General features: G+C 37.0%; 1 protein-coding gene across 1 annotated transcript; it reads right to left on the reverse strand.

Moving 5' to 3' along the window:
* Nucleotides 1–93: 93 nt before the first annotated feature.
* efcab14 (EF-hand calcium binding domain 14) lies at nt 94–11,150 on the reverse strand. Its single transcript, XM_037681650.1, has 9 exons — nt 10,404–11,150; nt 8,642–8,790; nt 8,357–8,502; nt 7,019–7,117; nt 6,829–6,936; nt 5,279–5,431; nt 4,012–4,120; nt 3,795–3,926; nt 94–1,550 (listed from the first exon to the last, which is right to left on the reverse strand). Exons 1-9 carry the CDS (start codon nt 10,574–10,576, stop codon nt 1,372–1,374), a joined length of 1,248 nt encoding a protein of 415 aa, XP_037537578.1. The 5' UTR covers nt 10,577–11,150; the 3' UTR covers nt 94–1,371.
* Between the last annotated feature and the right edge of the window lie 5,918 nt (nt 11,151–17,068).

Here is a 17,068-nt window from a genome sequence, read left to right on the forward strand (position 1 = left end):
ATAAGTTTTGTTTCAAAAATCATCTCGTTCTTTTGTACGTTTCAAAAAGGGTTCAACAAAACTGGCAACCATGCCACAGAAAGTTGAGGCTTCTCAGTTCATTATTAAGGAAATCAATCAAGTCAAACCTTTTACTGTTTTAATTGATGCTTAAACAAAAAGACAAATCATAAAATACCACATACATAGCATTGTGGACCCAAACTTTAAGTCAAGATGAAGGTCAAAGCCCTGACTTACTGAGCTCAACTAAACATTGTCCTGCATAATTAGATGAAAGGTTAATTTCATAGATTTGTTCATGATACACTCAAAACATGCACAGCACAACTAAATCGTTAAAAGAATGTTGCTATCAAGACGATCAATTTAACAACCTGATCCCTTAAGTTAACCAGTTGAACAACACATTTTACAGGACAACAGAGTCTGAATCTGATCATTTTGCAAATGTAAACACCATTATTAGACCATTAGGATGAATCAAGGAAACTGAGTCAGTGCTTCTTATACTACCTGTTACATCTTGTGAGCAATGTGTGCCTTTTTCTACTGCGGTAGTATAAACCATTACTTATTGCTACATATGCCCCATAAATAACCACTTCAAGGTGTTTGTAGCCCTTCAAATCTACAAAACATGAAAAAAAAAACAATAAGATACACATCAATTACATGATTCCAATTATATGGTAAAAGAACAAATGGAACAAAAATGAACTTTACACTTTTCTTTTAGCTTTAAAAGAGTAGACAAAAGTTGCAACTCTTTTTTTATACAAGTTAAGAAATCATTTAAAAACTTGTCCAAGGCCTGAAAAACTGTTTCTAGTAGTCATTTGTAAACATTCATAAATTCCACCTCTTAAATAAAGTTTAGGTAAACCGGTGTTTTGAGAGGAACGTATGGTGTTGACTGATAAGTTTTAAACAATTTCATAAACACTCATCACATCAAATTTAACTAGTAGCTAAAAAGAGGAAAACTAAAACAGAACCCCCCCAAAATTAAATACAAGTACATGAACACAAGTTGAAGAGTTGGGGGGAAGAATAGGGTTCAGAAAACACCACATATTGATGGTTTACTAATATAAACCAAAGAATGAGCTAATTAAGAGTCATACTTACAGGAACTCGTGAATTACTGTTAAAATATAAGCAATGCTTTGTGGCTGATACCTTAAAGTGAACCTCAGGGGTAGGGGTGTGAATAGTAAGACGGCATACCAGTGCCAGTTTTTTCCACAATCAGCAAGTTAAATATTCAGTTCACAAAGTGCAGCAATAACAGAAAGGGGCTGGGAACCCCGAACCCTCCAGACCCTGCTGGGTATTCAATACTGTTCACTGCCGTCTTCGAGGAGGTGCTCACAAACCCACAGCAGCTCTCAGCTCCATCAGGGAATACCTCTGGTCTCCATCAGCATCAAAGCACTCGAAAGCATCCTCGCTGGGGACTGATGATCCGAGCACTTTCTTCAAGTCCTGGTAGGTAACTCCAAGTGAATTACGTCCAACGCCGACTTCATGGAGGATGTCTTCCAAATCTGAAGAGTCCCATAAAAAGTCAAAACTTAAGTTTTTGAATTTGCAATGAACTACAATAAGCTGCTAAATTTGTTAAAATTCAGATGCAAGTAGGAGTGTACAATACTATACTATAAATATTAATGGTAAAAAATGTTGGAATCTCTTTTGGAATCCCTATATTTTCCGGCGTATAAGTCACAATTTTTTGCATTGATTTGTTAAGTCCTGCGACTTATACATGTTTTTTTTTCCCATATTCATAACACAATTTTTGACTGACGCTTTAAATTTCTAAGAAGTGCAACAGCGAGTCCTCCCGTGTGCGCTCGCTTCACTCAGCTGCTGCAGGCAGAAGAACACTGGAGAGCTAGCGTCTCTGGCCGTGATGGATGGATGGATGCATGGATAGATGGATGCATAGATGGCGCCTCGCCGCCCAGGTGAAATGAAGCTGTTTTGACAATTAAAGTGCGTTTATTAAGGAAAAGTTAAACTGAGACACAATTTTGCTATAATGTAGAGCAAACAAATAATTGTTTTTAAGTGTTAATCTTGTTAAATTTTGAAGAACTGCAACAGTAAGTCCTCCCGTGCGCGCTCACGTCACTTAGCTGGTGCAGACGGAAGAATGCTGGAGAGCTAGCGGCTCCGGCTATCATGGACGGCGCCACGCTGCCCAGGTGAAATGAAGCCGTTTTGTCCATTAAATAAACACATAATAAACGCAACGGTTCAGCTGTAACGCATAATAAATGCGACTTATACGCCAAAGTGACTTATACATGTTTTTTTTCCTCTTCATGATGCGTTTTTTTTGACTGATGTGACTTATACGCTGGAAAACATGGTAATTTGAACGAGTTAGAAAAAGTGAAAGCCTACCACAATACTCAAGTAGCACAACATCTTTTCTATGGTGCTGAAAAATTTACGTTTAATTACCATGAACAATATCAAATTAAATCCTACTTTAATAAAGCTCTATTTATCATTTGACTATTGTGGTTGTGTGATAAATGGTTTAGTTCAGGGCTATTCAACTGGTGGCTCGGGGGCCAAATCAGGCCCGTGGGTGAGCTCAGTCCGGCCCACCAATGGGTTCATTTTTAAATAAAACTATATTTTAAATCATAAAACAAACGTACTTAATGAGACAATTTTCAGTCAGGTCATCTGGACAGTTTCTTTTTCTTTTTTGCTGAAACGTTTCACCTTCCATCCAGAAGGCTTCATCAGTCAAGGAAACACACAACACAAAACTGATTCTTCCCCCAAACAGCCTTCCGGATGGAAGGTGAAACATTTCAGCAAAAAAATAAATAAATAAAAATAAACTGTCCAGATGACCTGACTGGAAATTGTTGGATTGTATACCTGGATTATTGAGTGTGGACTTTTTTTGGTTACTTAATGAGAATTAACTGCCGGATGTCCAGCCCCTGAGCTCTTGGCTTTCAGTAACTGTGGCCCACTGAGCAGTTTACTTGAATAAGCCTGGTTTAGGAAATGTTTTGAAAAATACCCAGTCTTTTAAAATAACATGTAATTACCAGCCTTTCTACTGATCTAAGTTCTGTTTCATCATTTACTGCTGGCCTCGTGAGATGAGCAAGATGTTATAAAAAAACAAAATAAGAACTGCACAAAGACGCACTTGTGTTTAATGTCTTGTTCTAACAGATTGTTCGATTCTCTAAACTTCGTGTTAAAATCTATTCTGGGACATCCACAGCTTGAACATGCAGCGTGTACTTGGTAGCATTATTTACAGAAACGTATCACTCAGTAGTGTGAATCATGCTGTTACTGTTATAGTTCTAAGTGTTTTACTCTTATAACTGTAGTATAAACGAAGCTGTAGTATAAACGAAGCTTCTATTAGCGACCTGGTGGTGTAGTTGAGGACTGATGTCATCATCAAAATTGAACTTTTCAAAACAAATAAAAAATATAGATTACTGCACATGCTTGACAAGGCAACAAACAGAAACCTATTTTACTTTATTATTCACACTATTTTACATAACTTTTTTTTAAATTCTTCTCCTTGTTTTCTTCTTTTTCTTATCTAAGCAACGGGGGCAGCACATCTTCGAAGCTGCAGCCCCCTGAACACTTCTGTCCATCTTTAGGACGGCTGCATGGAAAGTTCTTTGTACTTCACGTTGCAAGGATAATAAGAGGATTCTGATTCCAAACAGCATAAAAACAAGTATTTGCGTTTTTCCTAAAACTATAGGAATTAAAAGTATAAGACTCACCTTTCAGAGAACTGATACCAGGCAGGAACAGCCTTGATGGACAGTTTATTCCAGCGCTTCTCTTAATTCGTTTTGACGTTAAAAAGCGGGGTCGTCTGCTTGTTCGCATCTCTGTCAGCGGAGTGGACATCTCTGTCGTACAGAACGTGCAAAATGTTACACAAGAACACAGCACAAAGAAGGTCACTGTGACAAACTGCTTTATCCTAGGCTGTACCCTTCTCCTCTTCAGGTGCCGCTTTGGTTGTAGGTGGTTCTTTGACCTTCTCAGTTTCGACGCGCTCACTGAAGTTTCCTGCTGGAGCTGCCGCATCATTACTCTGCACCTGCAACGTAAAACAAGCAATAAAACTCATGTGTGAACAGGTTTTTTTTTTTTTCAGCTCAACTATAAACTGTTTAAAGTGTGGAGTTTAGAATTTAGCCGTCACCATATTAGTTTTTGCACCCAAATGGACTTCAAAGGTTGGAGCTGAAGCAGAACCACATGGCACTGAAAATGCCTGCTGACTGACTCAAAGTTCAGTAAAACATGTGCGTTCACCAATACAGCACGAATTTAAGGCTTAGTAGATATATACAGTAGTCACTACTTCGCAGTTCATTTTTCGCAGGTTCTCTATATCGCGGTTTTTCAAAGTAAGATTGGCTGATGGATGGATGAGCCATGGGTTGTTTATTTAAAATAAATTATTTTACACCATGTGTGCAGCCCACAAGTGCAGGGGGCAGCTCCCTCCTGCAGCTGATCAGCTGATCTCCTTCTCTGCAGGCACACATTTCTCCTGCAGCAGCTTTGCTGTCCAGATGCACCGATCGACTTTTGTCTTCCAACTTAAAGTTCAAAGTACGTCACATCGTGAAATCACCATAATCACAAAATATAAAAGTGTTAAAAGTTATTTTTAATTGTTTTAGAACTTCTATGTTCAGTTGTTACAGTGTAATTGATCAAGAAGTACATTTCTGCTCCGTGAAGGGTTAAGCCTTTGCTGTTCTGCTGCACTTCTCTACAATTTAAATTTAAATACTGTAATATTTTAAATAAACAATCCATGCTGTAGGGATTGTTTATTTAAAATATTACAGTATTTAAATTGTTTAATTAAGGAGGGAGACTGGGAGTAAAAGTGAATGAGTGTGATTGCAGCCTGGCACGTCCTGACAAAGTTTACTGTACTTGAACTACTGTAGCTCTACTTCGTGGGGTTTCACTTATCGCAGGGGTGGGGCAGGGTATGGAACACCCGCAATAAACGAGGGACTACCGTACACCGATTTAAAATAGATACTTTTTCTTCTTGTTTGTGCCTCAGAAGAAAAAGTTACAAAGCTCTATTATAAAAACAGAGACATTTAATACTCATAAGAACTGAAACCGTCAGGAGCATACTGTTATTATGTCTATATTGTCTTTTAATTTCACCCCTCTTAAGTACTTAAATTTAACATAACAAAACATTAACATGTCATGTATGACTCACGCTGTGTTTTGACCCATTCTCCAAAGAGGCTACTCTCTGATGAAGATCTGCAACAGTGGAGAGAAGGACGTGGATCTGCTCATCAGTCCACAAGTGGAGCTGCTCTTCTGTCTTGTTCACTTCACCCAAGGCTCTGTTGAAGTCGGTTATGTCCTATAAAAATATGACCACGTTTAATATCATCCTACTCTTACAAGTTATGTGCATGTGCAGAAAAATAAAAGAAGAATAAGAATGTTTACTAATGTACATCATAAATGAAGATCTTAGCAAACTAGTGATTTCTCAGAAACCAACATTTACTAAAGTATTAGAACACCCAAATGTACAATTGTGAATTTCCTGCTCTCACTTTGTGCTTATGAAAAAAGAAAGAGAGCGAAAAATGACTGTAATTGTATTTGACCTAGTTTTAGCTAAAGCATCCAAGCGCCCAAAATAGATTGGCACTTGTTTCATGTATTATGGATGTAAAGTCAAGGCACAGATCCAAAAAATGACAGGACCTTCTTATCCCGACAACTCCTTCAACATCAGCTTGACAAGAACTGCCAAGCGTGCTTATATGCGTGGGTTAACATGCATTAATTAATCTGGCTGTGGCGACCATCATCACAGCTTCTTGCTTGGATTTATGCCACGGCTGGACAAATGACACGTCAGTAGAATCACTCTGAAAGTCATTTTCTACCGCTCTTTGTGAGGAAAATGTGAAATGCACCACATCAGCTACAAACAATAAAAGTACTTTACTGGTATTTAACAAATGCACTTAAGCACAATGCTCCATTAGGTTCCTTCACGTGCACACCCATTTTCAGAGTGTGTTTATACATATTTAATAAACTAAGGGATATGCACAGTAAATGAACTTTTAAAACAGCCCCAAAGCAGTATTTTCTGTAAACCTGGACATGTAAATACTGCCAAAAAGACACAAGAGCACAACTTTGAGCTCGACTCATTAAAAACTTCTAAACTATTTATGAGGACAAACTTTGAATTTATTTATTTATTTTTAAATATATTGCTTAAGCAGAAGACGGGAAATCTTTTTCAGCTTCTCGTCATCTTTACTGTTAAGTAAAATTCACAACTTTGGAATTGGTTTCATTTAATTGTGGCGATATTAAGGGACAGTTGAAGCTTGGATGAGAGCTGCTGTATAAGAACAGACACATTGAAATAAAGTGAATAAAAGCAAACACTTAACATCCACAAGGAGAAGCCTAAGTGGTAATCTCCAGGTACAGAGGTCTGCAAACCTCAATATGCATTTTAATCCCAGCGAGTTCCAGTACCTGCAGTCTTAAGTGACTAAATAGAAAACACAACACTTCAGTTCCTAGAGGAAAGCTTTTTTCAGAGGTCTTTACTTTGACTCTCATTTCAAAGATGAAATGCCTTCAGTACCTAAAAAAAGGGAGTCCACTTGCCTCGTTTGAACATCACTTTGAAGTAGATGACTGAAACTCACCAGACGCACCGACAGCTGGCTGATCAAGGTTAAAAGTCAGAAACTACCACAGATGTCTCATGTTTCAAATTACCACGGTTTTCTTCAAGTCGTCATCTTTCTTCTGCTTCTCAAGGGCATCCTGCATAGTCTTCACATCGTGCTGAACACTTGTTAGAGTGCTGCCGATTGTAGCAACACTCTGCAACAGAAAACAATGATTGTGAAGTCAGTTTCTGAAATCGCTTGTGTCCATTAATTAAAACAGCTTTTAGTGGATGGACCTTCTGAAGATCTTCAACGGTTGCTGGGAGGCTGACTAAATCAGCAGCTGACTTCAAGTTGGCTTTTAAATGGTTGACAGCAGAGTCGAGTATCGTGATCTGTGGGGGTCAAATAACACATTATATGATCGTTTCTGGCCATAATTTGTTGGATACAGCTGATAAAAAACATGTTCAGTGTTATCTTTAAGTGTTTTGATTCAACTGTTTAACAGTAAATAAATGCCTAAATACTACTAGTTTAATATCAGTTTATCTATATACAGCATGTGCCTCTTAAATCTAAGCAGTAAAATCATTTAATATCCTGAACATTATGTTAATGATAGTACAAAATATTTGTATAAGGACTAAAATATAAATTTGCAACAAAGTATATTTAACTGGTTTGATGTCACAATTGTTTTCAGGCAACAAACCCAAAACTGAAAAAAGGTTAAAATCTAAGAGTATTTTACTGTAAATTAAAATGCGATTGACTTTTTTCTTGTCTATAACCTATTACTATAACAAAAGGAACTGGCACTGAAAACAACTTTTTCTGTTGCTACAAAGTGCTTTTTGTTATGCATCTTCTAGCTTAGATTTTTATTTTATTTAGGAAAGTAAAGTAACTTCTATCTAATTTCTTATTTTAACACATTTCCTTCCTCTTTATTTTGAGTGCATCCTTGCCTACAAAATGCACTGCATGGACAAAACACAATAAAGACTTAAAAAAAACCCATATCATCAGATGCTGCTGATTCTTTATATGCAAACAAACACAAAATAAGCAACAGTTTTAATCTCTCTTGTAAAGATTCAATGCATTTTAGAAGTTGTCTGCAGCAGATGCAGCACATGAGGAAAAAACAGCTTCAACTTCCAGGAATGCTGATTGCAGAGTTTGTATGATAAACTATTTCTGTTGAGGTTAACAACATGCTGGATAAAGTTAATGACTTGATTGTGCATTAAAATGTACACATTACGCTATTGTTTTTATTTTATTTTTAAGGTGACCATTTCATAAAATTTGTGGAGATTCAAAAAGTTTTCTGAGCAAAGTATGGCCCTGAAAAATCTGCTTTTTTAAATGGTATTATTGTTTGCCCTCCATCTTACAAAGGACTGAGACACTCTGGTCTTAGGCATTTATTTAAAAGACAAGAGCAAAAAGGTTTTATTTATTTAAGAGAAAGTCTCAACAGGAAAAGATCAAAAAATGTATGAGCTACAATCAGTCAAAGATAATTCAGCCTAATACTGACAGTCCAGATGGTCTCTAGCAGCTTTTTATACATAACTGTGAATATGACATGAAGGACTTTAAATTTTCAGTCAGACATAACTTACCTTTTTATTCATCGCCGTCAGGTTAAACCAAAGTTTGCTCAATCCCTTGTCCCCGTTCTCAAAGTCATCAAGTTTTCGCTCCTTGTTTTTGAGATCCTCGTTTATTTTGGGTATTTCATTTGATGACACTTTCTGACTTGAATCCACTGAGGGGAAAAAAAAAACAATAATAAAACACATTAAAAGTTATGCTATACATGACTTGCGGACACAATTTTATATTTACAAAGGGCCGTGTTTTGTTTATTGGTTGATTCCAAGTAACTGAATGTTTGAGACACGTACTGCTGTGCAGCTTTTCTTTCAGAGAGTCTAGATCTTCTTTCAGAGCAATCTGCATCCATATGAGTCCAGCACAGGCCATGACACAAGCAGCTAAAATGATGAAGAGGAATAAGGGGTAGCACACATTGCAGCACTGTGCATAGCTTCTTCTGTAAGAAAAAAAAAAAACATGGTACTTTTAAAGACTTTAACTGGATGATTTATTTTAATGAAAAATTACTTTCACAGAAATATGCATGTAATGAAAATTAAGAGGATTGCTCATTTTTTAAAAATAATATATGCTGCTACATTGACATTTGCTGTCAATCTTCAACAAACCTGAGAATAATAAGTGACCTGGAGTCCTGAGTCCTAAATTCAAACTAATTTCACTGTCCTTTCCATCTTTGCGTCAAAGAAGTCATGAGCAATGTTTCTTTAGGCTTTTTGGAGGTCTTCCAAAGTTTCTCTGGGCACTGGTTGTTTTTTCTACTCATTTTTAATCCAGCACATTAACACATTTTAAGGAATTATTTTTGTTTGTTAGGCCATTTAATATGAAGCATTCAGGAAGGGTTTCTAAACCCAGGAGATGAACCAGCGTTGTGTCAACAGATAGCCCACAACTTAGCATGGAAATATTGACACTTTAGTAGCCTTATTATCATCTGCAGCATCTTAAAAAAACATTTTGTTTCCATTTCTTTTGCCAAATCTAAATAAATAAATAAAAATATCAATGAGCTTCCAGCAGAAAACTTAGCATACAGTAATTGAAGGGTAATGCATCTCTCAGGTCCAGTCAGGTCTTTGTTGGACTTTCCCTCCATTTCTTTAAGAACTAATTATTAGATACAGTGTTTGACGAAAATTATTTTTAGGCATGTCACCTACAATCTCCACTTGACCACTTTCATTGCACACACTGCAGAAAATGCTGTCATGGTCGGGTACAAAGACTGGACTGAAGATTTGTGGGGAAGAACAGCTGAAGTCTGAAGAAAATCTTACATATCACGAGAAAGTCTGGGTTTTTATAAACTAAGTGTAGTGCATCCTTATTGAGCATGAACCTAGATGTAAGGCATGTTCCTGTGTTTAGTTTTCTACACTCGCCTGAGAATCTAGCTGTTTTTTGTTACTTTTTTTTTTTAGCCATCCTATTTGTAAAAAAAAAATAAAAATTGTATGGCTTTTTATAACTGTTTATTGTTGTCATCATTCTTTGTGGAAATCAGGTCTCTCTTGTAAATGAGTCCTCGAGGCTCAATGGGATTTACCTGTCTACATAAAGGTTGAATGAAAAAAAAAGTGTAGTACTGTATGTTATGGAGAGTATTTTAAGTATTCTTCTTCTTTCAGCTTTTCCCTCTTCAGGAGTCTCCACAGCAAGTCGTCCTCCTCCATCTCTCTCTGTCCTCTGTCCTCACTCCATCTACCTCCATGTCCTCTCTAACTGCATCCATAAACAATATCGTCTCTTTTGAACGTTTTTGAATCTTTGGAGAGTATTTGTAGTCATATTACTGCATAAATGTCTTAATAGTTGCAGTTTTTCTGGGTAACATACAATCACGTACAATTTCGTTTCTAAAATCTGATCAGTATTTATTTTTATATTTTGTATGCAACATCCGGGTCAAAAACATGTACTTACTGTTTTATGCCTAAGCAAAGCGTTTACTGAAGGGAACACATACACCAACTGGACCCATTTAGGCCCTAATAACACAGCAAAAACGCATAGCGACATATAAAACAACATGAACCAACTTCTTACTTTCCAAAGTTAGCTCCGCTGTTGGGATTGTTGAAATCATCTTCAGAGCTGGACTCTGACTCCGAGTCTGGAGGTTCGGTTCGGAGAAGTCGGTGTCCAGAGCCCTTTTTGGTCTTCTTTCTTTTGCTGTCACCAAGTCCGATCAAGGCGTTCAGCTCCTTCCTCTTCTTCATCTTTTTCTGAGGTGTCAGTGGACCCGCTGAGCCCGATTTAAAGCCCACTAAATCTAATGTTTTGTCCAGTTTGCTGGATGTTGTCGTTTAACGATGTAGCTAAGCTAACGTACGTGCTAGCTTTAACTTCAACTACGCAACGAAGCAAACGGATATAAACACATCGGGCTTTGCTAACATAAGCCCAACACGACGAATGATTTACTCTATCAGCTTAGCATTGGGTTTCCACAACAGCTTCTCTAAAAAAAAAAGTAACTTCTAGAAGCAGGCAGGGTATCTGTTTGGCTAACTCTCCTAGCGTCTGACACCCAGACACCTTGCTAACACTAGACTGTAGACTGCCGTCGTTACCGTGCACACAAATTATCGACGTTTTCTTTCGATATTACCAGCTCAAATGTTATTCGTCTAGGAAAAGAAGAGAAAAATGAAATACTTTTAAAATAAATTCAATAACCTTTATATGATAAAAGCAAAATCTGCAGCGCTGTATTTCCAGAGTAACCCGATGCCTTTTTGTTTGGGCTGGGCTTCCGAGGACCCTCTTGACTGGTGCAAAGGTAAAGTTACAACTTCCGGTATCCTGTTTCGAGAGGAAACGACATGGCGCAGTACACCTGCTGTCCACAAAAGCCACATTTCGGCCGTTCAAATGATAAAATGTTGCAGGTTTACTGCACCACAGTGTGTGCAATGGGTTCTAAAATTCTTATGTTTAAGATTTAAAAAGGAAAATATTTATATATTTATATGAAAGGGAATGAGGTATTATGTAAAACAAAATAAAAATAGGCCATATTTAATATTTCTCTTTTTTTTTCTATCTGTAGCTATGTCTTTGAAACCAGTAGTATGCAATAGTAATTACACATCATCACCTGGAATAGTATTGCAATTATGTCATGACTTGTGCATTTTTGTGATAAAATATGCTGTTTTATTTTAATCCTAGAGTTTCTTATGTTAATTTAAATGAAAATATAGTGAGAATGGTGATTTGATATATAACACACAAAATCTGTTTAGTTATGATCACACTCTGTATCTATTTGCCTGATCCTTAACATGTCTTTTCCGATAAACTGCTGCATTGCTGTGGGGAAGATAAATAAAAATTGATTGCAACAATTATTCAAAATACTAAGACAAGATTACTACCCTCCAGTTACTTTATTTGAAACACTAGACAGAATATTTAACAACTTAATTCATCGTAATACAATGATGTTAAATTGAAATGTAGAATTAAAACAACTGAGTAAAGATATGTAGTAGTACAAAAATGCTCACAATATTGTTTATATTTAAAAAAAAAAACGTTTATCCATAGAAACAGTAGTAATTTACAGATGTAATGGTATTATATGAATCATTTCTGGCCATTATTACAAGTAATGTTGCACTGAAATGTCAAGAATGGAAAGACAGACAGAGAAATTACTACAAAAGATGACATGACCTATGTACTTTATACAGGTGATATTAATTTGCACATGAATAGCACCTAAATAATATCTCTAAATTGTTCTTAGAGAAAAAAGAAATATCGTTGTGCAGGGTGCTTCATGTGGAAGGGTGTTCTCTACAGCAGGTAAGACTGGATCATCTTCCCCAGTGGCTGGTTGGTATGCAAACTGCAACAGGTCCTGCTGTGAGCTCACCAGGAGTCAGACAGAGCTGAGTATAATCTTTTCCATTGTACTTATTAGATTAGAAGTCAAAGGCACAGGTTTAAAGTGGTGCCTGGGGTTTGTGGTCATCAGTAATGGAACCACACAGGGCGTTTACCTCAGGAGATGAAATCTGCTCAAACTGGGGCTCAGATTAGAAATGTACAGAATCGCTTTATAAAACCTCTACGTCGTCAATTAGCTGTTAAGCAGAGATTGAGGGGGACATTGATGCAGTAGTAAAATGGGGGATGAATGAAATTTATATTTTTAGAAGGATTTCCTTTTTATTCTTCTATAGTTTTCCTCTTATTGTAGGTTTTTTGAGTCCTCCGTTTCTTTTGTTATCAACAAGTCATAATCTGTTAATTTGACAGAGTTTAGTGATCAAAAATGACCCATAGGTTGTTTTTAGGAATCAAACTTTTATGTTTGTGTACACAGATGTTTACGTAACCATGTACTCTCTGCCTCAAACAGATCGCGGTCGGTTATTTTAAAGCTTATCCTCAGTTCATCTTCACTCCTGGAGGTTATTTTTTCATCTCAGCTGTGTAAACAAGCTGGAGAGGAATGAGGTTGTGATCTTAGCAGCCAAATGGGTGGAGGAGCAGTGATCTGTAGTCACCTTAGTGTTTGTTTAAATCCACTAAATCCAGTGTTTTTATTGCTCTTTGTATTGCACAAGTTCCTGAAAGAAGGTGGGGAAAGGTCAGCAGAGGTAAAAACTTGAGGTGTAAAACGTGCAGCTGTGACATAATAATTAGTAAGAAGTCAGTAACTGCAGCAAATTATTCTGAGCTTGTTTTTGTAATGATGTGTAAAAATTCCCTGGGAAGTTAGTCTGACCAAAGGGCAAATGTTGTCGGCCTAATGTTCTCGTTACAGTTTCTATTTAAGGATTCAAGGTTCTTTATTTGTCATTCCACCTCATGTGGTGCATATGGTGGAATGACATTGTGTACACAGGATCCCAATTACATCCGACAAAAGTATTAAAATGTAAAGAAAAACAGTAATAAGATCTAAGATATGAAGTAAGAAAAACGTTAATAAAAATACACCAAGTACTATCAGCATAAAATAGCGTAAAAACAATACACCGAACAGCAGCACGAACATGAGTCTGTGTGAGCAGATGAGTATGAATGAACACAGCAACATGAAATAGATCAGCAGCAACATGAAACAGATCAGCAGCAACATGAAACAGATCAGCAGCAACGTGATGTGATTTTTCACAGTGATTATTCTGGTTAGAGATTCATGAGTCTAACAGCCTCAGGGTAGAAGCTGTTCCTCAGTCTAGTGGTTCTACACCTCATGCTCCTCAACCTCCTTCCTGAGGGGAGCGGGGCAAAAAGTGTGTGTGCTGGGTGAGTGGGGTCCTTCATGATGCAGGTGGCTCTCTTCCTGCATCTGGAGGTGTAGATGTCTGTGATGGTGGAGAGGCTGACTCCAACAGACTTCTGTGCAGCCTTCACCACTCTCTGCAAAACTTAACATTATTATGTGCAAGTTTGCATCATCTATTATTCGTGTACATCTCTGAAACACTATTCTACAATATTGTGCAATGACAAACACTGACGCGGAAGAACTGAAACATGGATGCTCATTCTGAAGATGATTGCAGCTGACAAAATTTTGATCCATTAATAGCATTCCTTGAAGGAATGCATATCGCATATAGCTTATATGTCTTGGATTAGATTGACTCTAAAAGTTAATCATTTGTACATTTACCTACTATTTTAACAACAACAAGTTCATGGCTAAATTTCAACAATAGTCTTGTCTCAGGTTGTGTAAAACTGACTGAAATATAGCCATTTTTGTACTTTTCAAGGTGGGAGTCATCTTGAAACAGGTTGTCGCCAAAAGTTAATCAGTTGCAGTGCATATCCAGTGATAACTTTTAGCAAGTTTTATTAAAAATCTTCTGGTGGTTCTTGAGATATTTTGGTAAAAGACAGACATGTGGACACACCTGCCCACACAGACACAGGCAAACACTATCATCTGCCATCACCTTTCCATGGCAGGCACTAATAAAGCATTACAACAGTTCATGGCCTCCGTTGTAGTTTTGTTGGACTCTGAACACATTACAAGTTTTCAGTAGAAGATTTTGTTTGCTGGGTTAGACTAGCAACCAAGTTTTTGTTGTCTTATTTTACTCTGGAGTCATGCTGTTTTAAAACCTGCAAACTGTGTTTTGCCTCTTGTTAAAAAAAAAAATAAAACCTGCTCCCAAAAATGTGTTGTTCAGTTTCAAAGCAACCATAGTTGAGCAAGTTATTCATGAAATGTGCACTATCACACCAACACTTTTGAATCTTCTGCTGACACATCCAACGTCCCCTCTCACTTTTAACTCAGATAAAGCATCAAAATGTAATTTCAAATTTTGATTCCAAAGATTACAGGAGAGTTTTGCAGTTTGTTTCATTCCATCTTGAATCAGTTTGTGTCCAGAGAGGGCAGATGTCACGTTCTAGGTCCAGTTTCAGCCTCGTTAGTTTTTAAAATATTGTTTATTTCTCAGTTAATAGATGAACTATACTCATCAGTAATGGAACCGCACAGGTGAACAGTTATCTATTTGCCTGTGTGTGTTATGTGTCTTTATGTTATGGAAAATATTTCATGAACCACTGGATGACTTTAGAAGAAACTTGCAGAAAGTATTCACTGAATGTTCATCTACAACTGGTTGACATTTAGAGTCAAATCAATTTCAAGATGGCTGCCACAGCCTACTGATCTTAGCAAACACAAAAATGGCTATAAACTGCCAATTTTAACATTAGTCTGGTGGTAGCTGAGAGTAGTACCCAGTATATACTCCAAGAACTATATTATTACGTGAGACCTTTGTTTCAATCTTAAGCACTAACTGTTGGAGTCAACCTTGCTGCTTGTTAGCAAAATAATTTATGAAACACTAAATGGATTTTATTGAAACTTTCACAAAGTAATAATACATCATACATCCAAAGCTAATGGACGTTAGCTAACATACATGGCTATAATTTAATTAGTTTTACGGAAAATGGCTTAAAATATGACGTGGTAGTAGCTGAGAGTCATTCACAACACAAGTGTTATGTTGTTTATTTGTCATATGCAGGTCAACACAAGGTCAACAATGCAATGTTGTTCAGGATGAACAGATGAGAAGAACCAATATGACTTGCTAAAAAAGCAACTACAAGCAAATAAGAAATACTAAAGCATGCAGTACTTGTATGTAATACATAATAAATACATGCAGTACTCTGTAGCATGAAGATGTGCTCTGACTATGACCCCTGACCCTTGGGCTGACTTCCAGACTCACCATGAACTGTTTTCTTTAAAGTTACTTTAAAATTGAATAATGTTTGATGGTTTTCACACATTCACTGTTCTGACTAATGTTTACCTTTTCTTCTATGCTTTTAAGAAAGAAAAAAAAATCATGAATGAAGTTTATTTTATTTGATTATAGCAGGTGTGAACATGAATAATGCTGATTATTGTTTTCAGTCGATTTAATGAAGTTAAGTGAAATATTATAATGTGTTTAACATATTCCCTTTTCTTTCAGAGACACGTGTTGTTGGTTCTTTGAGCTGGAAGCTGTTTTCTTCAGCGGGGAGTCATGATGTTCCAAAGAGTAGCCAAAACACTCCAGAGAGCTGATGGTTGACACACAAAGGTTTCTTTGTGTGACCAGGCAGTTCATCTTTGGTCCCTGATCCTGATGTAGTTTGTCTTGGTCCACCTACCTTTGTTTATTCCTGAGCAAATAAACACGTTTGCAGTTACAGATTTTGTTAGAAGAAAGTAGAAGTTAAGTAATAACCAAGATTGAGCATTTTATTCACTGCAAGGCTCATGTTTTTGGCTTGAAGTGTAAGACTGATGACGGTTGCAATGGCCCACACACCTTCTCATCAGCTGTCCTCACCGACCCCTGAAGCAGTCAGTGACTTTTCAGCTTCCTTAGACAGTGCTGTGCCTGGCTAGTCCTCCTTGTGGTGTCCTGGTCTGATCCTCCAGCAAAATCCTGGAAAGATGAGTGAACCCAATCCTCAAACTGAACAGGTGTGACCTGGTGACATAAACACAATTTGTGGTCTGGTTATGCCATTTTTAGCTGATGCAAATTAATCAACTCATTTCCTGGCTTGCATTGATCATAAATGACTCAAAGAGTTAATTTTGCCTTAGATAAAAGTGAATAAATCCTTAACCGATTAATTATTGCTTAGATTGTTCATTATCGATTTACTACTTTTAGTTTCAGTTTTCAGTTCAGTTTGTTTGTTTACTTTCTGTCCATAAGGCTGACACATTGTCCAGTTTGAAGACTGGGATTAAGACGTTCCTTTTTGATAAATCCTATAGTTAGAGTTGGCTTGTTACAGTAGCCATGGGCTTAGACTACTAGAGAACAAAATAACCTAATTTCCTTAAATGAATTGTTAAGATTGAATACTTTTAATTTGACACTATGTCTATCGTAACGTGATTCTTGACCTTCCATTGTGTATCTGTTCTTCCTTTCTGTTCCTCTCAAACCCAGCCGGTGGAAGCAGATGGCCACTTGTCCTGAGCCTGGTTCTGCTAAAGGTTTCTTCCTCATGAGGGAGTTTTTCCTTTCCACTGTTGCCTTCATGCTCAAGATGAGAGTTCTGTGATGAAGTTAAACTCAAAGCAGTCAGATAAATAATGTTAAATATTTTTTTTAATATATGAATGTTTCTGTTCAGTGCCCTGAGATGACTTCTGTTGTGACTTGGCGCTATATAAATAAATTGAACTGAATTGA

The sequence above is a fragment of the Nematolebias whitei genome, chromosome 9 (genome assembly GCF_014905685.2).
Source record: "Nematolebias whitei isolate Nwh7 chromosome 9, NemWhi1, whole genome shotgun sequence".
NCBI classification, from domain to species: Eukaryota; Metazoa; Chordata; class Actinopteri; order Cyprinodontiformes; family Rivulidae; genus Nematolebias; species Nematolebias whitei.